Below are 27027 nucleotides of genomic sequence, written 5' to 3'. Positions count from 1 at the left end.
GGAACTTTGTTCACAGCAGGTGTGCTCTACAGTGTTTTCCAGTGCTGGTAGTCAGACTTCTAGTGCTCCACTGGTCTGGGCATTCCAAGCTTCAGCACGGGGTGAATGCTTCAAGGCTTTAGGACAGCCATTCCTGGCAGGACATGAATTGTTGAAACCTTGGGCAACTGTGGGTTCTGAGATACCATCATCACACAGTGGACATTAGCTCCTGCTTGAAACAGAAGATAGTTTACTCCTGCATACAGGTTGATATTTGAAGGAGAGGGTAGCAGGAACCTCTCTATGTGAAGCAGCCTCTGTAAGCCTGAGAGAATAAAAAGTATTTTAACTTCCTGCCCTAAAAACGCAGCCTGGTATCTGAAAATAAAGTCGTGTTCCTGCATGTTTCTGTGTTCTCCTGTGTAATAAAGATTTTTATAGTAGAACTTAGTTAACAATTGTAACGATGTATGAGCCACAGGCAAAGCTAGTTCATTTCCCAGAGCTGCTGCCTCCACAGAATTAGCCAGGGTAAAGAGACTAAAGTGTGCATGTTTGAGAAGGAGAGAGAGAAATAAATGAGTCCAGGAGCAGGGGGAGTAATACTGCTGCTTTTTATTTTTTTATTTTCTTCAAAATAAAAAAATAATATCTTATTTCACTTGGAAATCAAGTCTGCTTTTTTAAATTGCCCTTCCAAATTTTTAAGTAAAAGTGTTAGAATAAATATGAATTAAAAATATCATACCTTTTTTTAATAAATCAAACTTTCTTGTGAGATGGCTTATAGGCTTTTTTTTTTCCCCCGTTATGATTTTGAAGGCTGCTTTTTGTGTATGCCTTTGAACTCCACTGTATGATTCCAAGCAATACCCATGATAACAATCAAATTCTGCTCATGGTAATAGCCTAAATAGGAATGGGGAGCAGTAGCCTACCATAAGTTGCATTCTCTGTAATAATTACCAGGGTAGTTAAAACAATGGAATTGCGTCACCTTGCTTGTGCTCAGGGGCCTGGGGCTGCCTGTGTACATTCCCCAGGACACCTGTGTACATTCGCAAGGCTGATCAAGACAGCCCAGAGCAGTGGGGAGCAGTTTGACCCAACACCCTTCTCCGGAAACATGGCACAGCTTCTCTAGCAGTGAATGCAGTCTGAATTAGCTAAATTGTAGTCCTTGTGTTTGATGTAGCTGGACCTGGTGCCTGGTGTTGTTGTTTGTGATCTCTTCCTTCATTTCCTCTTGCTTGCAGCAGCTGATCTAGTTCTATCCGTTGCCATTCTTATAGCAACAACCCAGTGGCTGTGTAAAATTAGGTGATGGTGGCTGTCTCTCCATCTCTCCATGTGGAAACATCCCTACTTGACCATAATGTAGGAGCTGTCTTAGGTGGAACAAAATCCAGCAGTGCTGCAAGTCCCATCCTGAAGAACAAATTGTGACATTTTTCTGGCATTGGTCATGACTTGAGGTACAGGGAGCTGCATATCGAGTTTTTCCAGGAGAGTGCTAATGTACGTACCTCCCTATATCCCACAGTCCTGTCTAATTCAGTCTGTGACCATGGGCTAGTGCATGGTTTTCTGGCCTCCAGAAAGCAGAGGCTGCTTTCACAACCACAAACTAATCTTGAGCGGTGAGGTGGCATTCTCATGTAGTCCTGTCCATTGGTTTTAGTGTTTTGGAAAGGTTTATTTCACTGTTGTGGTGTAGAGATGAAAAGGATCTTAAGAAAAATACTGCTTATTTACTACGATTTTGTTTTAGGGGAATGGATAGAATATACTGTATAAGCATCCTATGTCCTGCTCTGTGAAAAGCACAGAAAAAATATGAGCAAGACCTTTCTGTAGGAGTCCTGGAAGGACGTTACAGTGAGTAGCTATACTGTGTGGGTATGGCACCTGGATGAGGACAGCCTGATCAGGGAGAACAGCTCAGCCTGATGTGTCTGGCTTGTCCTTCCTTCACCTTTCCTCATGCAGCTCTTCAGAGTTTGAAAAATCTTCACTAACAAACACCCATCTCCGAAACTAACATCTTGACAGAGAGAAAAAAAACCTGAAGAGAGTCGTGTAGCTACAGGAGTGAGCTGACAGGGGGAGGAGAGGGAAAAGGGCTTTTGGGATCAGGTCAAGCATGCAGCGTTCTTAAAACACAGATTTTTCTCACTACTATCCTGCAAATGTAGAGTTACAGGAGTGAGACAGAGGCTCTCCTGTTAGGCTGCTGCTGGGTCTGCCTGCTGCTGAAAGATGGTGTCTTCGACAAAAGAAAGACTTAAAATAAAGCAATATGTGTAAGGCTGAGATACTCCCTAGTCTACAGTCAGGAGCGTTAAGGATAGATTTCATAAGGTGTGTTGAAGTTTGAAATATGACCTTTGATTGGTTATATTGCATCCAGCTGGCACAGTAGACATGGGCAGTGACTCATGGTATAGAAGCTTGTATGTGCAGCGTGAGGAAGGTCAGATTAACAATTATTTGGTCTAACTTGGCTCTGCATAAATGTGTCAAACATTCGATCTTACAGACACTGCAGTGGGAGGTGGGTTTCTTTAGAGTGGAGGACTTCTAGAGCTAGGCAGAAAAAAGAAATACAAATGCAATTTTTTTTTTCAGACAGCATTTTCTCTGATTCTAATGAACAATAAAAGTAAAGAAAAGGATGGACTGACAAAATAAATTGGAAGCTAATTTTGTAGAGCAGAAAGCCTAGGAAAATTGAAATTCTAAACTGTATGCAGCTTCTAACTATAATAATTCACTGCATATAATACATTAACGTTGGCTTACTGATTTCATTTCCTTTAAAAAAAAAGCAAAGCAAAAATCCCTTCTTCATATTCTAAAAAGTAATATATTAGTGTGGTGAGACCTTTCCTCTTTTTTCTTTTCTCTAAAACAAAATAAAACAAAAAAGCCCTCTGAAATGTTTTACATAGAACTGTGTTTTTTAGAAGTATCATGCCTTAAGAAATACCAGTAAATAGAACAGACATAGCAGACTTTAAACCTAAGACACTTGAGGTGGATTTTTTTTTGTTGTTGGCTTTTTGTTGTTGTTGTTGTTGTTTTTAAGTGAGGTAGTTGTCTGTTTTACAGGAAAAGTGTAGCTTCAGGTCAGCTGAAACAATTTGACAAAGTTTTTCTTTACATCAGGAATGAAGTGTGGTTAAGCACATGGGTACTATTGCGTAGATGCTAACTAAGGAGGAGTTTGCTGGGGACAGTGAAAACCTTTATGGCTGGTGGATGTTCCTGTATTCTGAAATAGCTTTGCAGTCCTTCCCACATCTCCTCTGCCCTCCTGTTTAATGCAGAGCTATAAGCTCTTTCCTTTCCCAGGTCTTTGTTCAGCACATGCAGCCCCCTAAACTCGTGGCTATATCATGTGGTTGGCCATTGCTCCGCAGAGCTTGGAATCCTGCCCAGCGGTGCCCAGCAAGCATGCTCTACTGTTGACTATAACAGGGTGGTTTCAAAGCAGGAATGAGATCCAGGTTCATGACACTGTGAGATATGTCATGGCGTGTGCAAGCCTATCTCCAAGACTAGGCCTGTTGGTTGAAACAGTCTTCAGGCATGTCTTTGTTTCTTGTTAGCTGTTGGATTATTGAATTAATAGCTGTCTCTCCAACACTTTTAGTCTGCGTTTGCTGGGGAAGAAGTGAGCTTTGGATGAGATGCTTGCTAATTCAGATGTGGCACAAGGCTCAGATGCCCATCTCTCTAAACCAAGGCTGAGTGGGCACTAGGATTCTTAGTGAGCCTTACAGTTAGACAGGATTGTTCATCTCAGTGGTATTCAGCCTACACTCTCCCTTGTCTCATTGCTGTACTGTGATTAGTGGAAAATTGATGAATTTAGTTTCTATACACCTACTAACAGGTGGAAATTTGCTTTTTTTTTTTTTTTTTTCATGTGGGCTTTGTACATACTTAGCACATAAAAGCCTGATGTTTTCTGCTTTCATTCTTTCATTTCAGGATGTTTGTCTTTTGTTGTCTTATTTTTTTTTAATCTTACATTTACTTAAGCATGTCATAATCTTTCAGTTAATAAACATGCTTAGTATACATATAGAAAATATTTTTTTTCCTCACTGAAGTTTGTAAGCACATCGGACTGTTCTTAGTAACAACTAATTGTCTACTTCACATTGGAAGTAAAAGTTCCTGCATTGCTGCCTACAGTGGGAAAGACTGGAGAAGACACAATAAGCTTACATACTGTTAAAAGACAATCCGTTTTCCACAGTATACAGAGTTCAAGCCTTCCAGTGTTTATTTACAGGTATTCCTAGACCTGTAGATGATTGTTGTTAATGAACATTCTCTGAGTTGTCCAGATTTTCCTTGAAACACAGTATCTAGAACGAGGCATGGCTTCAGTTGAGGTATAGCTGTTTTGATGAACGAGGGAGTTATTTCACACACATTTTTTGTCAGCTATTTGGTGTCCAAGTCAGTGATACGGGAGAGGAACTTATATCTGGAAGAAAAGAGAAAAAAAGGTCAATCTTTTCTGAAAAGACAGTGAGACAAAATTGCTGCGATTCACCCTGCACTAAGATAAACAAGTAATTGCTCATGTTCAACAGCGAAACATGTTCATATAACGTGAATAGGATGGATGTGCTGTAGGATGATTCTAGACACAGGAAATAAATTCCAGCTTGAAAAATAAGATACCACATGAGACAGCATGTGCAGGATGAATATTAATGTTTATGAGACTGAAGGAAATGGTAGAAAGGAGGGCGCACAAATGAAGAATAGATATTTTCCTTTGTTACCAGGATTATTGATTGGCTGACATTTTTTTTTTTGTCTTTAAACCATAATAGCCTTCCCTTATTGTCAAAATGATAATATATATAAAGCACTTCCTGTAATATTTCTCTTCAGAATGACTATTCATCAGTCCCAGAGTCAGTTGTTCATATTTCAAGTCACAATTTAGTTTAGCAAGTTTATACTTCAGAGTAATCAGTCATCTTTAGCATTTGTGTTTTTAACACAAATCTCAACTATAGAAGCACACAGCTCTCTTAAACGGGGAAAGATTGGCTAATCCTGATAGTACTTTTCATCTTCTGGCAAAGAAAGAAATTATTACATTTCCAAGGGGGAAAAAAAAAGTATTTTACCCAGACTGGCGGTTCAGATCATGAAAAGAGTTAGGGCAGGAGATTCTGTCTTCTGTTAGCCCAGTGCAAGTTTGATGGTGGCCAGTGACAGAAAAGTGTCTTATGAGGCAGGTGGTGGTAGAGCGAAGGTAAAGGTTGCATAAGTGTGGGATCACACCTCAGGCCCTGACACCATTTGGATATGTTGGGGGGAAATAAGTTCATAAGTTCATAAGGTTGGAAAGGACCTACAAGATCATCTAGTCCAACCATCCTCCTATCACTATCCCTACCCAACTACTAAATCAAATCCTTTAGCACCTCATCTAAACGCTTCTTGAACAGCGCTAGGGATGGTGCCTCAACCACCTCCCTAGGCAGGCCATTCCAGTGCCTGACCACTCTTTCAGAGAAAAAATGTTTCCTCAGGTCTAATCTAAATCTTCCCCGGCGCAACTTGTGGCCATTCCCTCTCGTCCTGTCATTATTTATCAGGGAGAAGAGGCCCACCCCCTCCTCACCACAACCTCCCTTCAGGAAGTGATAGAGTGCAGTAAGGTCTCCTCTGAGCCTCCTCTTCTCCAGACTAAACAATCCCAGCTCCCTCAGCCGCTCCTCATAAGACTTGTGCTCCAGACCCCTCACCAGTTTTGTTGCCCTTCTCTGAACACGCTCCAGGGCCTCAATGTCCTTCTTGTAGTGAGGGGCCCAAAACTGAACACAGTATTCGAGGTGCGGCCGTACCAGAGCTGAGTACAGGGGGATGATCACCTCCCTGCTCCTGCTGACTACACTATTTCTAATACAGGCCAGGATGCTGTTGGCCTTCTTGGCCACCTGGGCACACTGCCGGCTCATGTTGAGCTGAGCATCAACCAACACTCCCAGGTCCTTTTCCTCTCTACATTCTTCAAGCCATTCTGCCCCAAGCCTATAGCATTGCATGGGGTTATTGTGGCCAAAGTGCAGGACCCGGCACTTGGTCTTGTTGAACCTCATCCCATTGAGCTCAGCCCAGCTGTTCAGCCTATCCAAATCCCTCTGAAGGGCCTCCCTACCCTCAGGCAGTTTGACACATCCTCCCAACTTGGTGTCATCTGCAAACTTACTGAGGGTACACTCAATTCCCTTGTCTAGGTCATCAATAAAGATATTAAACAAGATGGGCCCCAAAACTGACCCTTGGGGGACACCACTCATAACAGGACGCCAGCTGGACTTAACTCCATTAACCACTACCCTCTGGGCACGGCCCTCCAGCCAGTTCTCCACCCAGAGAAGAGTGAACCTGTCCACACCACGGGCTGCCAGTTTCCTTAGGAGAATACTGTGGGAGACCGTGTCAAAGGCCTTGCTGAAGTCCAGGTAGACTACATCAACAGCCTTTCCCTCATCTACCTGTCTGGTCACCCAGTCATAGAAGGAGATGAGGTTGGACAAGCATGACCTGCCCCTGGTGAACCCGTGCTGGCTGGGTCTGATCCCTTTATTGCCATGCACGTGTCGTGTGATTTCCCTCAAGATCATCTGTTCCATAACTTTCCCTGATACCGAGGTCAGGCTGACAGGCCTGTAGTTCCCCGGGTCTTCCTTACGGCCTTTCTTGTAGATGGGAGTCACATCGACAAGCCTCCAATCTTGTGGGACCTCTCCAGATAACCAGGAATTCTGATAGATGGCAGAAAGTGGCTCAGCAGTCACCTCTGCCAGCTCCCTCAGCACCCTTGGGTGGATCCCATCTGGCCCCATGGACTTGTGGCAGTTCAGATGGAGGAGAAGATCTCTGACCGTCTCTGCTTGGCTCACAGGGGGTGCATTATGCGCCCCGTCCCAGACTTCCAGGTCAGGGCAAGTACCGTGTGGACAACTGTTCTGTCTATTAAAGACAGATGTGAAGAAGGCATTGAGAACCTCAGCCTTTTCCTTATCATCTGTGGTTACAAATGACAGCAAATGCTGAAGAAGTTCTGGTGGACTTGATCTTCTGCAGCCCTGAAGAGCCTCTATTTACAATTTGTTCTCCAGCTTACTCCATAACATACAAACACACCATACTTTCCCTGACTTCTGCTCTCACCAGAGCAGGAATTATCTTTATTAATATGCTTGACTTTCTGGTTTGGCCACATTTTCATGCTGCTGTAGATCACCTCCCCCTGTGTCCCTAAGCGTGACGTTGCAGTAGGGCATGGGCACCACCTGCTTAACAAACTTGGTTAGTAAATCGTTAATCTTTTTTCCATTTTGATTTCTTGCACTGCCTCTCTTATCTCAGCTGCATAGTTAAACCTTTCTCAAGGGGAAGTAGCAAAGAATTTTTCTGTTGACTCCTGTGAGGTGTCTTCCCTCAAGGCACTACTTGGAAATTCTCTTCATTGGTCCAGTGTGATATGTGGGCTTCCCACTTCCTCATTCTCCACTAAGGTGAAGAGTGATAAGGTCCAAGCTACAGAATTGGGTAGGAAATTTCTCCAGTGTCGCCAGTATACAACAGTCAGTCAAACAGCTGAGTCAATTTCTGGATTTCTCCGCTCAGCACTGGTGAGGCCATGCCTGGCATGCTGGGTCCAGTGCTGGGCTCCCCAGTACAAGAGAGGCATGGACGTTTTGGACAGAGTCCAACAGAGTGCCATCAAGATGATGAAAACACTGGAGCACCTCTCCTGTAAGGAGGGGCTGAGAGCTGTGACTGCTCAGCCTGGAGATGAGGAGGCTCATGGTGGGACTCATTAATGTGTATAAATACCCTAAGGGTGGGTGCAGTGAGCCAAGTGCTAGGACAGCAGGGAATGGGCATGAACTGGGAAACAGGAGGTTCTATCTGTCTGTCAGGAAGTACTTCTTCACTGTGTGGATGATGAAGCAAATAGTTGCCCTGAGAGGCTGTGGAGTCTCCTTAGAGATACTTGAAACCTGTCTGGTCTTGGACATGGACAGTCTGCCATAGATGGCCCTGCTTGGGCAGGGGCTGGATGAGGTGACCTCCAGTGGTTTCTTCCCGTCTCAGTCTTGTGATTCTGTGAAGTGCTGCAGAGTAACAAGGACTGAGCTGCTCAAGTCCAGGGACTGCTTAACGAGACGTGAAAAATTGCAGAATCTTGTCCCTGCTCCAGTGTACAGCAGCAGTGTGCCAGTGTTTTTACAGACTGACAAATGCACCCTTTTTTTGTTCCAGTCCTGTCTGTTTAGTGAAATATACATCATTCTATAAGCAGAAATGGTTCATCACAGAAGCTTTCAGTTTATGTGCAACTTTGCAGGCTCTGCATCTAGACATGCTTCCAAAGATTCCTCTGACTCATGTTTTAATTAGGTTTTATTTCTTTATCTCAAAAGGAAGAAATGAAGAATCTGCATTAAAGCTTAGTCTTCTTAATTCATTAGAAAGTAGACTGTATGTGCTAATTCTGGATAGTACTGAAAACAGAGTATAGTAACTGTGCTTAAAAGGCCGCTGTATATTGTAACATTATTAATTTGTAGAAACAAATTGCTCAAAGAGGCTGACTGACAGTCAGTGCCAATAATTACGCATAATAACTGTGGGCAAACACAGCATATAGTTGCTAGAGTGTTTTCTGTTTAGTGTGATGGCTCTAAGCAGTTCTTGCCAGATGGACTGATAATGTAATTAGGAATCGTTGTGTTAAATGAGGCAGTATTTAAATTGGCAACTAATTTTCCTATCTATTAACCAGCTTAAAAAAGAACTGTTATCCAGATGATTTCTAGCTGCTAATTCCTAAAAAAGTAGCTTAGCAATTCTTTGCACTTTTTTTAAGCGCTGTCTAGGAAATTATTTTTTGTAGGGCCTACTATGTGTGGGACAAAAGAAGAAAGAGAGGGAGTTAAGATATGTTACAGTTTCAGGAGTTTTTAGATGGGATGGATTTCTACTAAGCCAGTATATCGTGGTATGTGTCAACAGCTCACAAGCCAGTAATGGGAGGCTTCCAATTTATAAGTCTCTAAATGTGGACAGAAAATGTTTTTACTTTGTGACAGTTTACTGTGTGGCATACTCCATCAAGTGGAGTAGGACTCTAAGCCCTATTTTAAGCATATGTGTGGGAGAAAATATGAAAACGCAGCAGGACAAGATTGTGAATTGCATATGAATGTTAGTAGTGCCTAATGTTCACTCTTTACTGGGGAAGGGAGAGAGGAGTATAGAAAGGCAAGCCCTTGGGTAAAGAAGAAATCCCAGGAAACGTATGATCATTTCTGGTTTTCATTGTGATGTCTTACAGGTCCATCTTCATTGGTCCTACCTGCTTGTCCAATGGAAACTGTCAGTTGCTTAACATCAAGTTTTTGACTGAATTTCAGAGTGTCTGGTGAAAAAGCAAGAAGAGTTACAGGCATACGTGTGCCTACAGGGCTACAGCATCATTGACTTCACTGAGACTTGGTGGGATGGCTCTCATAACTGGAATGTAGCAATAGACAAGTACAAACTCTTTAGGAAAGACAGGCTGGGTAGAAGAGGAGAGAATGTTGCCTTCTGTGTTAACAACCAGATGAAGTCCATGGAACTTTACGTGTGGTTGGATGAAGAACTGACAGAAAGCTTATGAGGTTGGGTTAAAAGGAAGGCGGGGGAAGTAGACATCACTGTGGGGTTCTGCTACAAGCCTCCTGACTAGGAAGACTTAAAAATGGATCTGATGGATTGACAACTCACTGGATAAGGAATTGTCTGGATCTCAGAGAGTTGCAGTCACTGGTCAGTGTCCAAGTGGAGACCGATGATGAGTAGTGTCCCTAGGGGATTGGTGCTGGTACCGGTGATAAATATTTAACATCTTTGTAGGCAACATGGACGGTGGGTTTGAGTGCACCCTCAGCAAGTTTGCAGACAACTCCAAGCTGAGTGGTGCAGTTGACATGCCATCTATCCAGAGGGACCTGGAAAGGCTTGAGAGGTGGGACCATGCCAACCTCATGAAGTTCAACAAGACCAAATGCAAGGTCCAGCATTTGGGTCAGGGTGACCCCAAGCACAGGTACAGGTTGGGCAGAGAATGGCTTGAGAGCAGCCCTGAGGAGAAGGATTTGAGGGTGTTGGTTGATGAAAGATTCAACATAAGCTGTCAATGTGTGCTTGCAGCTCAGGGGGGCAACTATATCCTTGGTTGCATTAGGACAAGTGTGACTATCAGGTTGAGGGAGGTGATTCTGCCTCTTTACTCCACTCTTGTGAGACCCCACCTGGAGTACTGCATCCAGTTCTGGGGCTCCCAGCACAAGAAGGACATGGAATTGTTGGAGCATGTCCAGGGGAGGGCCACGAAGATGACCCAAGGGCTGGATGGAGCATTTCCTCTACAAGGACAAGCTGAGGGAGCTGGGATTCTTCAGCCTGGAGAAGTCTCTGGGGGGCTCAAAGCAGCCTTCCAAAACCTGAAGGGGGACTTCAGAAAGGCTGGGGAGGGACTTTTATATAAGAGCATATAGTAACAGGACAAGGGGGAAATGGCTTTAAACTGGAAGAGGGTTGATTTAGACCAGATATGAGGAAGAAACCACAGGCAGAGGAATCTTTGCTGAATGAAAAAAGATGACAAGATGAAAAAAAGAAGATATACAGGTTTTTCTGATACCAAAATACAACAGTATTAGGCAATGGGAAATTTAAAAAGAAAAAATTAAAGACATAGCGATAAGTTAAATTATTGAAGCAGTTTAGTGAGTATACAGTAAGTGCTATTTGATGCTGGCGCTGAATCAAGCACTGGAAAGTTTGAGAGATCCTTGAAATATTGACAATGTATTTGACTTCCACTTGAAATGAGTCATTACAACTGGTTGTTGTTGTTTTTTTTTTTTTTTCTCCAGTGTCTCCACCCATTCAGAATGCTTGAGATACGTGGCCTAAGGAGACTTCTGCCTCCTTGTTGATGCATTTCAGTGTTCATGACTTTCAGTAAACAGGTTTTGAGTTGTTTGGGTTTTTTGAAGCACAACTTAATGGCATGTAGATAGTGTGCCAGATTTCCACTGTGTGTTTTTCATGGCAGAGGTGGATGTTCCTGTCTTGTTCACTCTTATCTCTGTGAATCTCTTATTAACAATCATATTAGTTCTGCTTCTGTATGAAGTGTACTATTCAAAAAATGGTAATCTCCAGTTATGATATGAGGTGCAGATTTCATGTCCAACAGCAGTAGTAAAGGCGACCTTCAGGGCAAAAAAAGGCTTTTACATTTGCTGTGACACAGTGAGATCATGTGGGGGTTAGTGGGCATGGAACAGGATGCCTGGGGCAGGCCCCAGGGACTGAGGTTCAGGAAGCACTTTGGACAGTGCTCTCAGACATAGGGTTTGAATTTTGTATGGTGCTGTGTGGAGCCCAGAATTGGACTCGATGATCCTTGTGGGTCCCTTCCAACTCAGGATAATCTATGATTCAGCCATGTCTCTCTGATCTTGGCTATCACAAAATAAAACTTCCTCCCACAGTTTCTGAACAAACATGGCAATGGCTAAATAATCAGCTGTAAGAGACAGGACATGAATCTTTCAAGGTGGCTGCCATAAATCCAGTGGGCTTGCTTCTCCAGCCAAGGAGAGCTTTGATTCTTGGTCTCTGGTGTTTTGCCAGGAGGCCATTGAGGAGAGTGCTACCATGCCTTCTTTCCCTATTGCAGATAGGTGAAGAGGCGAGTTGAGGTGCTGTAGAGTTCAGGCTTCATTAGCGAGCAAGGTGGTGAAAAGTAATGGCTGTCACCTCACATCTGCTGTGATTTGGGCCCAGTTGACCTCTGGAGTTGGAGCAGGGCAGGCCTTAGGTCTCAAGAACTCCGGCTGCAGCCCTGTGACTCACCAGAGCTGGTTTGGAAGCTGCCCTGCAGCCCTGTTAACACTGGCAGAGAATTGGCACATAATAACACATGCTCTGGCTGCAACAACATGAAAGTGACTCTTAATGAGATGGGGAGGCACTAAAGAAAGTTCAGCGCCAAAGGGCAGTGAGAAGAGAAGGAGCACTCAGTCAGTTATACCCACCCCAAAGTGATCTGCTAATCACTGCTGCCATTGTGAGGACCACAATAAATCTGTGTCTGCCCTGGCCGCCCGTGTCTCATTATGCACAAACATGCAGATCAGGAATGTCAGCCTCAATAGAGATTTGTCGTGTAGTGCAGCCACAGCCGAGTGGGCTGGGATCTGCATGGTTAGCTGTCTTTGTGTTTTCTTTTTTCTTTTTTTTTTTTTCTTGTGGGGGTGTCGGTTTGCTTTTAGAAATGTTGATTCGCTCTGTCCTGTGGGCAGTAAACTTGCCCTTTTTCTCAGTGGTTTATGAATTCTGTGATGTTAACAAGGTGTGCGTAGGGGAGAGAAATATCTTTCATATGTGTCATGGTTAGTGATTGAGCTTTTGTTTGTGTGTGTTTTTTGTTTTTTTTCCTAGTCCTCCTCCATGTACAGTGTCATGCATATTACTGAGGCTGGGGCAACACCTACATGTATTTGTGTGGCTGATACACAGTGCCCATTACTCAAACATCACAGACTGCCTTGGTAATGCTAATTAATTTAAGCCCTGCAGCACCCCTTTGAGGCAACTTTTGTTGGTCCTGATAGATGCATGCATTGTAGCTACTCTTTATTATTTATTTTTAATACAATTTCTATCCCAGAGGGGAAAGGGGAAAAAATAAAAGGAACAACTCTTACTTTCATAGGTAGTTGACAGAATGTTACATTTTAATCTCAGCAAAACAATGTATGAAGTAAACCATGGATTTTGTTGCAAGTCACGCCTCAGAGGTTCTCATTTTCTTTTAAAGCCTCAGTTTCTGAGCCAGGTGAACTTAAATATGTCCTTTTGTTTTCAAAAGTCTGTCTAGCTTGTGTGTGATTGCAAAATAAATTTTAATGTATTGTCTCCACTTAATCTAAAATCTGAGACGCAGTGAGGTAGGTAAATAACTTGACTAAGGTTGTGGTTTTGTTTATATTTAGCCTTAACATTTTTGCATGATTAATACCAATGACATGTGCTTATAGTTCAAAAGAGAGTTGCACATATTACTAGTTGGTTTTCTGTTCATTTTCTTCAGATCTCTGCAGTCCGGTATTGTATAGTTAAAAGAGGGGCAATCTGCTGTTTCCTTCCCCTCCACATGCAAACCAAAAATGTTTTTAAACATTAGCTCACACTTTTTTTGATTATGCTTGTTGTAAAATCTGTTAAAGAAGTATTCAGCTTATCTTCTCCAAATGCTTTATCTTCCTTTGTCTTTATGCTCTTTTCTGAACTCAGTCCTGTTTCTTCACCTCTTCTGCCAGCACAAGGCTCATTTACTGTATCTTTCTCTCTTACTCTTCCCACATCCTCTTTCAGTGCTCAGTCTTGAGTTTTACAGATTGACGAGGACTACAAAAGTTGCAAGTTCCAGCTGGATTCAAACCACAGGCAAACCAGTCCTGATGTCTCCCTCCTACTGGAAAATTCCTAATTCTTTAACATTGTTATAGGGGCAGATGTCTGCGATTGCCTAAAGCATAATTTCACAATCATTTTGGGGTCAGTCTGAGACCACACTGTCACCAAAGTAGGCAGTCACCATTTTCTAGTAACCGCTCCTACCGTCTCCTGTCAAGTAGTTGTCTGAGATGACAGATGACTAATTTTTTATAACTGTAGGTGAGGAAACTGATCTGATTTGCAGCACAGCCACATGGATACTAGTGCTTGTGCCAAGAAGGCATGGGGAATGTACAGCCAAGAGCAGGCAAAAGCATGACCACCAGTTTTGGTGGTGGTACACTATTTCTGGCTTAAATTATCATTTAAAGGAGCTCCAAAGCTGTAGTTTCAAGGTGGTCCTGCTTCTCAGCTCATTCACATGCTGCAACCTTCTGCTTTATGCTAGTACAAGCATTTTCCTGCAGCTGTGGTGAACCAGATTGGTCATCTGAGCCAAATGGGGAAAGAGAGGATTTTATTTTTTTCTGTATTTTCATTTGGCAATTTTTGGCATAAATTATCCTCCCAATTAACTGAACAAGCAGCCTGCTCTAAGACTGCCTTGCAATCAGTGTTTTTTTCTTGCTTTTCACTGTGCTTATAAGTTTTCCCTCCTCCTGTTCCTAAGGCAGCAAAGACTGTGGTAGGTTGCCACCACTTGGAAAGAGTTATGCCTCCTTCTTATGCTTTCCAAGCTTCCTGTTTATGGTTTTTTCTGCTCTGACTGGCACTCAGCACTCTACCTAGAAACCTCATCAGCCTTAGAGCAAGCAGTGCTTTAAACAGGACACAAAGCAGTATGTGTCCTGGACAAGGCGAGTTGCTGGGATACATAGATTGGGACAAAAAGAAGTTTGAGGTGGTCATAAATTCAGTTGCTGTACAAATCCAGGGTTGGTGGATGTTCCCCCTTCCATAACCATGACTATTTTAAAGCATTTCATTATAATCAGCTGTTCTGGAGGGACCGCAGCAGTGTCTTTCCTAAAAGTTAACACTTCGTATTTATTCTTCAAAGCAACTTTCACCTCCGTTTTTAAACTAAAGGTAGTTTAGACAAAAAAAAAAAAAAAATTTTATTTGTTTAGTTGAATATGAAAACCACCTCTCCTTTCTTCTGTCTCGGCAGTTAAATATTCTGGTTGACACTGGAAGCAGTAATTTTGCTGTAGCAGGTGTGCCTGATCCTGATGTCACCTCCTACTTCAATGCAGAGCTGTAAGTACCTGTTCTGTGCGCTGTGGTGGGATAGAATGTCTTTGAGATTTTGACTCCTCCATGCATAAAAGGATGATCTGGCAGTTCATGGGGCTTCTCTGATAACCCATTGAGAGTGGGTTTCTTCCTGAGAGGGTTTTCTTCCCAAACCAGAAGGTTGGCTGTCCCCAGTGCAACATCCACAATTTGACACCACAAATGTTCCCACTGATGACAGCAAAACAGATCTGGGCCCTGTTCTGATTGGAACTGGGGAAAAAGGAAGGTTACAGTGTAAAAATTACTTGCAAAATCACACCAGTTTCAGCCAGTTTCTTATCCAAATAGTCTTGGAAGGAATTACAAGTTTAAAATTACTTTGCTTTTGTTTAAAAACAATAATTAACACTAACTTTATCTACTACTTGACATCTCATCTAAAACCAGAATTAATTAGTCAGAAACTAACTTGTTTAATTTGGACAAGGTCCTTAGTCACTGACTGGGACAAATCCTGTGCTGAGTTGGGGTGTGTATAAGATATGACTTGGAGCTTTTAGTGCTTGTTACATACAAAATCTGCTGTTTAACAAGATCTGACATTAGTCACAGCCAAGCACAGCTTTGTGTGAATAATTTTCTCTCCTTTCATCCTTTGTGTCTGCCCTTCTCTACTTCCAGTTATTTGAGGTAAATTTCTACAAATCAGAGTGCCTATCTTTCATTGAACCATATAGATAAAATTACTTGGAGGACTGAGAGGCAGGATAACATCAACATTTTCATTACTTCTTCATATATTTTACCTTAGGGTATTGTGTTTTTTTTCCCCAATAAGATGCACTAGTGATGGAGGCAAAGCCAGTATTTCCATGTGCCTAGTACAGCCACCTTACCTCCTATCACATATTCAGCTGTTTTAGAGATGTTTCACATAGGTCTGAAAAGTCCAGAATTTGCACTTGAATGCTGTTTCTGCGCTACTGCAAATTTTTGCTTGCTAGCTATCCCCTTCTATAGGTAGTGGCTGTAATTATAAGGAAACTGAATTGTCAGGAACTAAAAGCAGAAGTTATCCTTCTCCATTTTCTCTTCAGTGGCATTACTTTGTGTGGACAGGCAAGGCCTCTCTTGTAAGAGCCATGCACCACTGCAAGCAGCAGCAACAACAAAGGCTGTGTGTTGAGAATGCTATGAAATCACTTGAAGGTTACAGCCTCTTATCAGTGTTCCCTGAGTAGACTGTATTTTGAGAACTTTGATATAAAATTAACAATGAAACCTTGAAAATTAGGCCCTGGGGAGTTAAGGGTCCTTTATCAAATAATTTGAACTCAGTAATAACAGGGAGCAATTGTGATAGCAGTTCCTAGTTTGGGTTGGATTGATGCAGAACTGGAATATGCTCAGAATAAACTGTAGCCACAAGTAGTCTTGAACCCAGCTACATCGAGCTTCTTTCCTTTCAGGTAGTTTAGGCATAAATGACATCTGGGGAACATCTTGGCCCCATCGTAAGCAGTAAAACATTTAAATGCTGATTGAAAGAAAACTGTAGGTCAGCTGTTACACATCCCTGCTGAGGCAAGGGCTGTCACTAGAGTGTATCAGCTGTGGCTTGCCATGTCCTGTAAGCCTCTGAGGGTGGAGAATTCATGAACTCTGAGTAGCATGTTTCATTTATGTGCATGCCCTCCTGTGGAGTGAATGCTTCCTAATATCCAAACTGAACTTAACAGAAGGATGTTAACCCTTGAGTGATTGTCTGACAAAGGTTGTCTGTGTTATTTCTGTAGCCATCTTTCAAGTGGTTTTAAGCTGCTATGAATTCTCCTTTTAGCTTCATTTGCAAGACAAACTCAGGTCCACTTAACTTCTCATAGGTCCTGTTCTTGAGGTCCCTGACTTATTTGTCAGTCTACTACCAGTCCATCTCCCATTTCTCCACATCCCTGTTGAACTGGCTTCACACAGCTGACTACAATATTCCAGTTGTAGTCTCACCAGTGCTGACCAGAAGAGGATAATAAATTTGCTTAGATATGTTGTCTACTGCCCTCCAGGCGCAGTCTGTTGTAGTTTGCTATATGCACAATGCAAGTATTCTGCTGGCTCTTATTCAGTCTGGTGTCCACCGTCACCTGAGGTCCCTTTCTGTTGCTTCTCAGCCTATCCTGATGCATGGAGTTGTTTCACCCAAGCTGCAAAACTTTATGCTTCTGCTTGTTGAATGCTGTGAGGTTTCTGTTGGCCCACTCTTCCCATTTTTCAAAGTTCCCCTGGATTCAAGCTCTGCCATTCAGTGTGTCAGCTGTGCTCTTTGAGGTAGTTTCCTGTGAAAATCTGCCAAGGGTGCAATCTGTCAATCATGTTGGTTCTTCATGAAGGTGTTGAGCTATTTTCCCTCTACTGATGTTGTGCACTCTGCATGCCATGAGCCTGACACTAAGCCATTGATCACTGACTCTTTATCTGGTGGCACAGCCTAACTTCAGCCATCCAGTGGTCTGTTTGTCTGTCTCTACTTCCTCAGCTTCCAAATGGGAATGCTCTGGGATGTGGTGTCAAAAGTCTGACTAAAGTAAGGACGTGCTACAGCCCCTGCTCTCTCCCCATCTGTGTAGCCAGTTATCTTGTTGCAGAGGGCACTGGGGTTGTTCAGCCACGGTGTGCTTGTGAAATTCCTTGCAGAGTGTCCATTTTTACCTTCTTGTTCATTGTGTGCTTAGGAATGGATTCCAGAAGGTGTTTCTGTGACTCTTCCAGAGCTAAGATGAAGCCACTGCACCTATAGGCTCATTGCTCATCTCTTTCTGAGACTGGCCTTATGATAGCTTTTTCCTGGCAATCAGGTCACCTTCCCTGATTGTCATGATTTTCCATAAATGGTATGCAGAGGCCTTGCTATCATGTCAGCCAGGTCTGTAAAATGACCTCAATGTAACCTTTACCCATGTGTAAGTGAAATAATTTTCTTCCATGCTATGTGGGATGCTTCAAAATTAAATAAAGGTAATGCCTCTCATCTAGTACTTATTCCTGTTGATTTTCCCTTTCTCATCTTAAAGTGCTTTCATATCAAAGTCATAAAGTGCAAAGTGAAGGCAAGAAAAAAGAAGGATTAGCACTTTGCTGTATTAATAAAACTACTGGGATTGACTTAGAGGTATATAATACTGTGTTGGAGAAACATAGTGATGGGTCTGAATTTCCTGATTGTCAAAATCTTAGTTTAATTTTTTTCAAACGTTCAAAATACTAAGTTAAATGCATGATTAATTTTGGAATGAAATTGGAGAGAGGGCATAGGAAAGGTGTCATCAAGAGTCTTAAGGAATATGGCAAGTGTGTTGTTCAGGACAACCTTCCTTAAGCAATTTTGGAACCAATTTGTTAAATCATATTATGTGTCATGTTTTCCTATCATACCGTTGCACTGTTTAATTATCTTAGTTTTTCCATACAAAACAAACAGAGCTATTGCAATAAATTATTTCATGACTTGGGTTTTTGCATGGCTCTTAAAAAATTCCACTGTGAAAAGTTCTAAGTCTGCCATTGATGATCATATTTCATAGATATGTTGATCATATCTATAGTATATTTTGAGAAATTGCCTCATAAACTGAAAAATAACCCAGTTACAGTATTTGTTTCTCATACTGTTCAAAATAAGAAGTAGTTTTTGTTGAATATGCTACTTATGATAAAAGAGCTACTTAAACAAATTTATAAAGTAGTTTTCAGACTTAAACCAAATCAGCCTTAGCATTGTAACAGCATATAAAAGATTGACATACCTGGGCTGTCAGAACTCAGCATTATCCAGTATTCCCTTCTCATAGTATGCAGGTTTTTTCACAATGTGAGTTAAGTACCACTGCCTCAGAGTCTGAAGTTTGAAGAGCAAACTGTTCAAAAGTTAGATCGGGCAAGAAAATTACAAGCAAAAAAAAATAGAGATAACGCAATAAAATATATACCAGCTGGCAAAAGTAAGCTGCTGTACATTATGATACACGATATTTTTCATGGTTTGGAGTGAATTAGAAACTTGCTTCAGAAGCCCTTCAAATTAGGTGGGGTTCCTTGGTTAAAAATCAGTAATTTATGCTGTAGAATACCTTTTAGACAACTGGATTGGTTGATGGGCATTCTTTTTCACTTTGTCATAAATCGTTTGCTCTAAATCACTTGTCTTGTGCCATCTATCTCTAGAGGGAATCAAAACTTCTGTTCAGATCTTTTGGTCAAGTGCCATTTTCCTTCACTTCTTTGCCATTTCTGTCTATATAGATTACCTGGTTCTTAGGAAAAAAAATAAAAGAATAGGTAAGCAGGAAAACCTAAAGCCTCATTTTATGCAGAGTGGCAATGGGAGAGCATGAAATAAAGGAGTTGCATGTTTGGCAGTGTCAACATTAAGCAGTGCTTTCTGCATAGTGGCTTTGTTGTTGCTCTGTTGAGCTTCCTTTAAATGTGGAATGACAAGAGAAATAATTTTTTGACTATGCTTTGTTCAGTGCTGCAGGCTGGTACTGAGAAGGAACTACAGAGGGTAATGAACCCATAGCTAGTTTTCTCAGCTGAAGCTGGAGGGCCATTCAAGGTGTGAGAACCATTTTCTGTTGGCTGCTCTGGAGAGAAGACAGTAACTGCTGAAGAGAGGGTGAAGGGGATGGTAGTACCACAGGGCCATCCTCTAGTAGGTTTTCATCCTTGTCTCTGGCAAAAGTACTAGCAAAACACCACACAGCTCACTCCTCTCCCTCCTAGAGGCAGTCCCCCCTGACCAACTCCCTTCAGTTTTATAGCATTTTCACATGACATCACATGGCATGGAATAAATACCTCTTTGACCAGTTTAGGTCTGCTGTCCTGGTTCTGACCTGTCCCAGCTCCTTGTGCCCCTCTGCAGCCCCTTCATTGGCAGGACAGTATTGGAAGCTGAAAACTGAAACGTTCTTGGCTCTTTTCAGCACTGTTCAACAACTAAAACACTGGTGCATTATCAACATTGTTTTTCTCCTGAAGTCAGAGCATAGCATCATACCATACATTCTGAAGAAAATCAACTCTGTCTCATCTGAAACTGGGACAACTCCATCCCACTGAAAAAGCTGAATTTCTTATATTTGTTTCATAGACAAAATGGCTTGTTGGGAATTGTACGTGCTGTGTGTTTGTTTTAAAACTTTCTGCCTGTGAGTTAGAACAACTCTCTAGTTTTGACCTCTAAAGACATTTTCTTCTTTCGGATCAGTGAGTTGGAAAAGCATGGGCTGATTACAGTCAATAAGATGTAGCAGGAAATGTTTTTGTGGAACAGAATATAATTACTGCCACAAGGGTGATGTGAGATCCCTCCCACATTAGGATTTTTTCTCCTTTAAGTAATTAATAAAGCTTCCCCTTCAGTGTGACATTTGTGTGCTTTTCCAGTGAGATGAGCATCCTCACACACATTCCTACAGGAGAGGAAGCACAGAGGGTGAGGAAGGGAGTTTGTGCAGAAGAATTCACCAACAATACCAGAAGATGAGCCTAGTCTTTCTGTTCCCTGTTCCTCAGTCTGTGAGGCTGTTAGTGCTCAGGGAAGAAGAGATATGTGCTGCTACTGTTGCTGTTCACGCAGTGTCAGTATGCGCAGACTGGCTTTGTGTTATTGTTTCAGTACTCACCTGTCTCTCTAGTTTTAGATGATTCTTCTTTCGCACAGCCAAACACTTTTCAGCATGACTCTTATTTTCCCTTCCTTTTCCTGGTTCTCCCACAAGTTCCTTTGATGTTGCTAATTATTTAGACTGCTTTTTACCAAATACAGGTAGTAAGTACCAGTAACTCCAGAATTTGTGAATTTTGAAATAGAATCAACCTAGCCTATTGTCTCATTTATTTCTACTGTCTTGGATGTTACAAGCTACTGGGTCCTGAAGGGCTAGGTGTTAAGAATATCAAGAGCTACTCAGGATTATAGCTTGGTTTCTTACTCCTCCGTTAGCTCGGAAGACGATCACTTGCATGGGCATTTGGTGAAATTGCCCAACAAGATGTGTGTGCTTGAAAAGGTGGGATTTATCTGTGTACCCATCTGAACAGTGTTCCCCATGGCAGACAAAATTCCCCTGGCTTTTTTCTGTCTGGCTCAGGGAAGAGTGGCTGTGGAGCCTTCCGTGGCAACCCCTGAGCCAGGAAAAGCAGCAATCCAAGTCAGCTCTTGCCAATGAGCTCTCATCTCTTGCACTGCAGTCAAGGACATATAGGCTTCAAGGTGGCTTCTGTCAGAGCAGCTGTTAGACGAAGGCTGAGTGGGTAAAGCTGTCCACACTTGATAAATGGCCTCTTCTTTCTATTGTGTTACACGCGTGTACTTAGATTTACTTTTAAAAAGCCTGTCAAGCTAGAAGTCTGCTCTGATGAAGCAAGCATGGTCAATTGTCTCTTTTGGAGGAGAAATTGCATGCCAAGGAATGGGACCAGAAATAGACTGTAAGGGATCTAGGTGTTCCATAGCTCCGTACTAGTGATGCAGATGAAGGGTGATTGCTGTGTTTATACTACAGGTTTTTTAAATGAAAAATGTCATGGTTTTTTCTAATGTTTTTGTTAAGCCTTCTGAACAGGATTTATTTTCTTTGCCCCTTTGCTTTTGTTGTCGTGGTCTAGAAGGATATCCTCCCTTCATTCTCCAAGTTAGTGAATCATTTGTTAGTTATATCCAGCTCTACTAACTTCCTTATGGGCAGGCCAGACTGCAGATTTAGATGTGTCTCTTAACTGCTTTACTCACAATAATATTCTCATTTATCCAAAATGGAATTTTAATCCTATTAATGAGATATTAGTCTACAACTATTCAGTTATTTCAATATTCCAATTATGTTCTATCTCAAGTTAAAAAATATTGCTTCTAATTTGACGGGCCAATTTGAGTTAGACACAGTGCACTAGATGGCACAAGACCTTAGGTGTAAAAAAAACCAATAAAACAAAAAACAAACCATAGAAGGGGAAATTTGAGTCATTTATGGCTTCAGGATAAAATCAGGGGCTCAAGGGTTTTTTATTATTATTATAATGGATTGTTACTTCCTTTTAAGTCCATTCTGCTTCTTCTGTGTGTATACGTGATTGACTTTACAGATTTCACTTTCTTTTTCCTCTCTGTGAAAAATGAAGATTGGACAGTGTTTTGGTGTCTTGGACTGTAAATAAACAGCTAGCACTTAAGTGTATCTTTTCCTTTTAAAGGTCAAGTACATACAAATCACAAGGAATTGAAGTCACAGTTAAGTATAGTCAAGGAAGCTGGACTGGAGTACTGGGTACAGATGTCATTACTATCCCAAAGGGAATTGATGGCACCTACACCATCAACATCGCTACCATTTTTGAATCGGAAAATTTCTTCTTACCAGGAGTCAAATGGCATGGGATTCTTGGTCTTGCCTATGACACCTTAGCCAAGGTAAGTCAGCTTTTCCTCATCTTTTATCTTTCACAATGACAATAAATGGAAATCTGAATATTAAAATTAAGAGGGTAGATGATGACCTGTCAGCATGAGATTCCTCCCTTCCAGTGACTCCTTCCTAAGTGTCCTTTGTTAAAATCCGGAAAGAATAAATCTTTTGTTGTAATGGCTTGTATGGGTTGTAATGGCACCCCAGTTCCATATGTGGATTTCAGCTTTTCTGGTGATAAAAGCTCTAATTTTAATGCGTCTGGAATAAACTTTTACAGAACTTGTAATGCCAGAGGATGGGAGTAAAAGTTATAAGGCTCTTACTGTGTGCAGAAAGCATTAGTGCTCTAATAATCATCTTCAAGACTTGTCAACAGACTGCTTAATCTCTTTGTAAAAGCCCTTGGAAGTTCATTCTGAGACATTCCCCATTCATCAAGTAAAAGTTGAGATGGAAGGTATATATGGGTTATTGCTGTATAAATGTTAGCTACCATGTTTTTGTGAACATCTAACCAAATATATCCTGTTCTTATGATGTAAGAAATTCAGATAGATTTTTAAATTAAAACCTAAAATGTATAAGCTTATAATCTAAAACTGAAATTGTAATTGTTGCACTACATAGTCATAGCTTTCAACCTACACAGAACTGTCTGAGAAATTCATAAACTGAGATGTATCCATTTAGAACAGATGATTCAGTACTGTCTGCCAACTCTGGAATTAAAATGCTTTATTCAAGAGCTTTGTAATCATTCTATTGACTTTACCTCAGCTGCTGTCATACACTGTCAACAGACAGACAAAAAGGAGCTGCTTCTCAGACTCTGCTTTTGGGCAAATAGCACGTTCAGGATATTTATTTTTCCCCTCTTCTGAAGACTTCAGTGAGGCTACACTGTGCTTTGTGTAGTAAGAGCAGTTGGCACCTCACAAACTAATCAGTGGACCTGCCATCAGATGTAACTGCACAGAAATCTGAATTACAGTGAAATTGTAGTACTTCAATAACTGCAAGGCAAGTATGGCATACAGCATTGGAAAGAATTACCTGGCCAATAATCAGTTGAACTTGAGTATAAAGTCCTTTAGAAGAAAGAAGAGGAAATAAGGACATCATATTCAGAGTTCATTAGAATTAAATTATGTTTAAAAACTGCAATTCCACACTTTAAAGTATGTCCTTTTAAGCATGCGGGAAAGTCATATTTGAGCATTCTGATAACTGAAATCCTTTTCCAAACGGAAAGCATTGATGAGAGATTCTAACTGAAACTAAAATAAGTATTTGTGTTCCAAAACTGCAGTCAGAAAATACCCTTATGCTTTAGAGATTTCTGTGACAGTGGTCAAGAGTAAAAGTGCTTAAAAAAAAAAAAGAAAGAAATTACAGGTGTTGGTTTTTCTAATGACTTATAGTCTAGGATTTTCATCACTTGGTTGTCAGAAATTCAATTTACTTGCAAAAAGAAGTCTCGTTTAAATGAATGGCTCATTACTATAAGGAAACTTTGTAATAAATACTTCTGCAATTCTTTTTGTTTTTCTACACCTTCAAGCCTTCAAGTTCTGTGGAGACGTTCTTTGATTCTCTTGTGAGGCAGGCAAAGATCCCCAACATTTTCTCCTTGCAGATGTGTGGTGCTGGACTGCCTGTTTCTGGAAGTGGTACCAACGGAGGTAGTCTTGTGGGTATCTGTCAGTCTCAGAGGGAAGATGTATCTTTGTTAAACTCTCTCCCTTTTTTCTACAATTATCCTACTCCCAAATTTAGTGGTTAAATATCTGAAAAGTTTTATAATGCTTTAAGGTGAAGTTAAAGTTAAGCACTTCGGCAAAACTCGAGTGTCTTCTTATTTTCATTCTCTATTCTTTATTTCTTGAGTCTAAATAAACTTGAAGTTTTAATTTTAATAAAGAAAAAAATAAATTTTGTGGTGCACCTTCTAAGCAATGGTATTTTCTCAGGGAAGATTGTGCTACCTTTCTCAAGCTGAGTGGTCCTCTATTCAGCTACTAAGCTTTTTCAAAGTCATCAAAATGTGAAAGTACTTTTTTGTACAATGTGAAAAGAGGGAGAGGAATCACCGCTCTTTGTCTTTTTTGTAGACAACATAGACAAAGATAAAATCTGAGAACTGGATCTTCCCCTCGTTAATCAGGGAAGTTTTTGCATCCATTTTAGTGGTTCAAAATACTGGATATTATTTATTTGAGATAATGATTTGGAATAATTCTTCCTGAGTTATGCTGAAATAAACGTATCAGCACAGGAGTTAATCTTAAATAGCTAACCTGATCTAAATTTACACTATTGTAAATGTTAACACATTTGAGATAGATGAAGCCCAAGAGAACTTATTTATGTTAGTAGAGTTCAAAGTCTGATGGTCTAGTATGCTGTCAGAAGTTTCAAAGTAAGCCTTGACAAAAGCTAGTAATGATAGCGATTAGATGATGTTCATGTTCCCTTTTTTATGTGAATGAATTGTTGTTAAGCAGCATTAAGGCTATACTGCTTCAATCAAGTGAGCTTATAATGTGCAGGTTTGCTATTTCATCCTGGTTTTGTACATTACATAGATTAAACCACTGAAGGTATGGTTTTGATTTGGAGCATAGAGATTTCATAAGAAAAATCAGTGTGAGTTTGCAGAAGGTGCTGGAAGTTTGTCCCATAATAGGATTTTTTTGGTGTACTAACATATTTTCTTAATTTCTAGATGTTTTGAATCACTTTATTACTGGTAAAGAATTTGTTAGCAAAACAATTGGAAATTGCGCTAAATTAAAAGTTTGATGCCCTACGTATTACAGTGAAGTATTCCCCTTTTTTCTGTACTTCCCCAAAAGTAAACAACCGTCATTCTAAAGCATGTGAATTCCTTTCTTTTTTCACTCAGGTTCTGGGGGGCGTTGAACCAAGTCTCTACAAGGGTAAGATATGGTACACACCCATCAAAGAGGAGTGGTATTATCAGGTTGAAATTCTCAAGCTGGAGGTTGGAGGACAGAATCTTGAATTGGATTGCAGAGAGGTATTTGTAATAATTTCTTTCTATATAAAACATGTTTGTTTAAGAAAAGCATCTAACTGATAGTTTTTGTCCTTGCAAGCAAAGGTTTATTTCAGCCTGCTTTTAGTATTAAGGCTTCATAGTAACTTGGAAAGGAAATGAACAAACCATGTGAAAAGTACGTACATATGTAGGGTGAATAACCCAAAAGAATAGTATCCACAGAAAACAATGAGGTAGATAGTATATCTTGCTTGGCTTATCTAGGTGGTAAACAGATAACCAGTAAATAAAGAAAGGCTCACCTTTTGCAGACAGTCAAGGCTCACCAATAACACCACAGGGGAGGGATCTCCAACAAGAGATCCTTCCCCAGTGGTGGTCAGCCCTTAAATGGGGTCTGGGAGAGGTGGAGCCAGACTGCACCCCTTCCGGTCACACAGTGCATTGCCTTCACCTGTGCTCCTGCAGCTGACTCAGTGCTCACCTCAGCTGATCCAGCAGTGCTTCAGGCCCTGATTCAACAGTTCCCATACAACATGCTAAAATATATATTTGGCACATGTATGATAAAATTTCTTCAAAGAGTTCAGAGTTGTTGATAGTATTTGCAGTAAACAAAGGACCAAGTTATAATTATTTTGTGAGCAGTTCACTGAAAATAAAACTGGTGTGGTTTGGAAGGTCTCAGCCCCTTAACTAGTTTCAGATATACTGAAGATGTCTAAAAACTGAAGATAGCACATTGATTTTAGATGACAACTTTCTTTAAATAACCACTCACTTCCTATTCTATTTGATAAAGTCAAACCAATGTGGTTTAAAAACAGTTCTGGCCTAATACAGAAAAAGGAATATTTGGCAGTGACCCCTGTAGAGATATCTAAGCACATAATTTGTGATGGCTGTTAACAGGTGTTTTCTGTGAAAGCTTTCCAAAGTGTCTAGTCTCATGCTTCTTTTTTATTTTTGAAGCTCACTTTTCACAGAACCACAGAACGGTTAAGGTTGAAAGGGGTCTCTGGAAGTCATCTGCTCCAGTCTCCTGCTCAAGCAGGGCCACCTAAAGCAGGTGTGCAGATGGCTTTTGAAGATCATAGAATCATGGATTATCCTGAGGATTATCCACAAGGACCATTGAGTCCAACTCCTGCCTCCACCCAGGACCATCCAAAAATCAAACCATATTTCTAAGCATTGTCCAGATGTTTCTTGAACTCATATAAGTGAAATCTTCAAGGAAGGAGCATAACTCTCTAGGCAACCTGTTTATTTGCTCCACCACATGCTCTATAGAGAAGCATATTCTGGTTCTGCTCCTATCTTACCCTAGAGAACCTCATCTACTTATTTTTCCTATTCAGATGGCTTGCAGCAGCCCCTCACTATTATGTCACCTGTGCTTGCCCTCCCTTTCATCCTGAACCATCAGCTCCCAGTCAGCTCCTCATCCATCCCCCAGGCCTAGCTTAACACACTCCAGCTGGTCACTGACTTAGAGAGCAGCACTCCTTCCTCATCTCCCCCACCTGTCCTTCCTTAAGAGCCAGCATCCTTCCATTACAGCACTGCAGTCCTGGGAGCCATCCCACCACATCTCCATGATGCCAATGATATCATAGCCACGCAAGGCTAAGCACATCTCTAACTCATCTTTTTAATTCCCCATATTTTGTATGTTGGCATACAAGCATTCAGGAGGTGCACCCAAGCATTTTGACTCCCTAGAAAATAATTTCTCCATAATGA

General features: G+C 41.2%; 1 protein-coding gene across 1 annotated transcript in view; it reads left to right on the top strand.

Moving 5' to 3' along the window:
• BACE2 (beta-secretase 2) overlaps positions 1-27027 on the top strand; it is a 49339-nt gene that overhangs the window by 8533 nt on the left and 13779 nt on the right. The window contains exons 2-5 of the mRNA XM_065741669.1: positions 14726-14814; positions 22045-22261; positions 23821-23949; positions 25165-25299. Coding sequence (XP_065597741.1) covers positions 14726-14814; positions 22045-22261; positions 23821-23949; positions 25165-25299 — 570 coding nt within the window. The remainder of the gene's footprint in view (positions 1-14725; positions 14815-22044; positions 22262-23820; positions 23950-25164; positions 25300-27027) is intronic.

The sequence above is a fragment of the Cyrtonyx montezumae genome, unplaced genomic scaffold, assembly GCF_038088225.1.
Source record: "Cyrtonyx montezumae isolate F1298 unplaced genomic scaffold, pur_monq_1.0 scaffold_3, whole genome shotgun sequence".
Classification (NCBI taxonomy): domain Eukaryota; kingdom Metazoa; phylum Chordata; class Aves; order Galliformes; family Odontophoridae; genus Cyrtonyx; species Cyrtonyx montezumae.
This window is presented reverse-complemented; position numbering and strand designations above follow the sequence as displayed.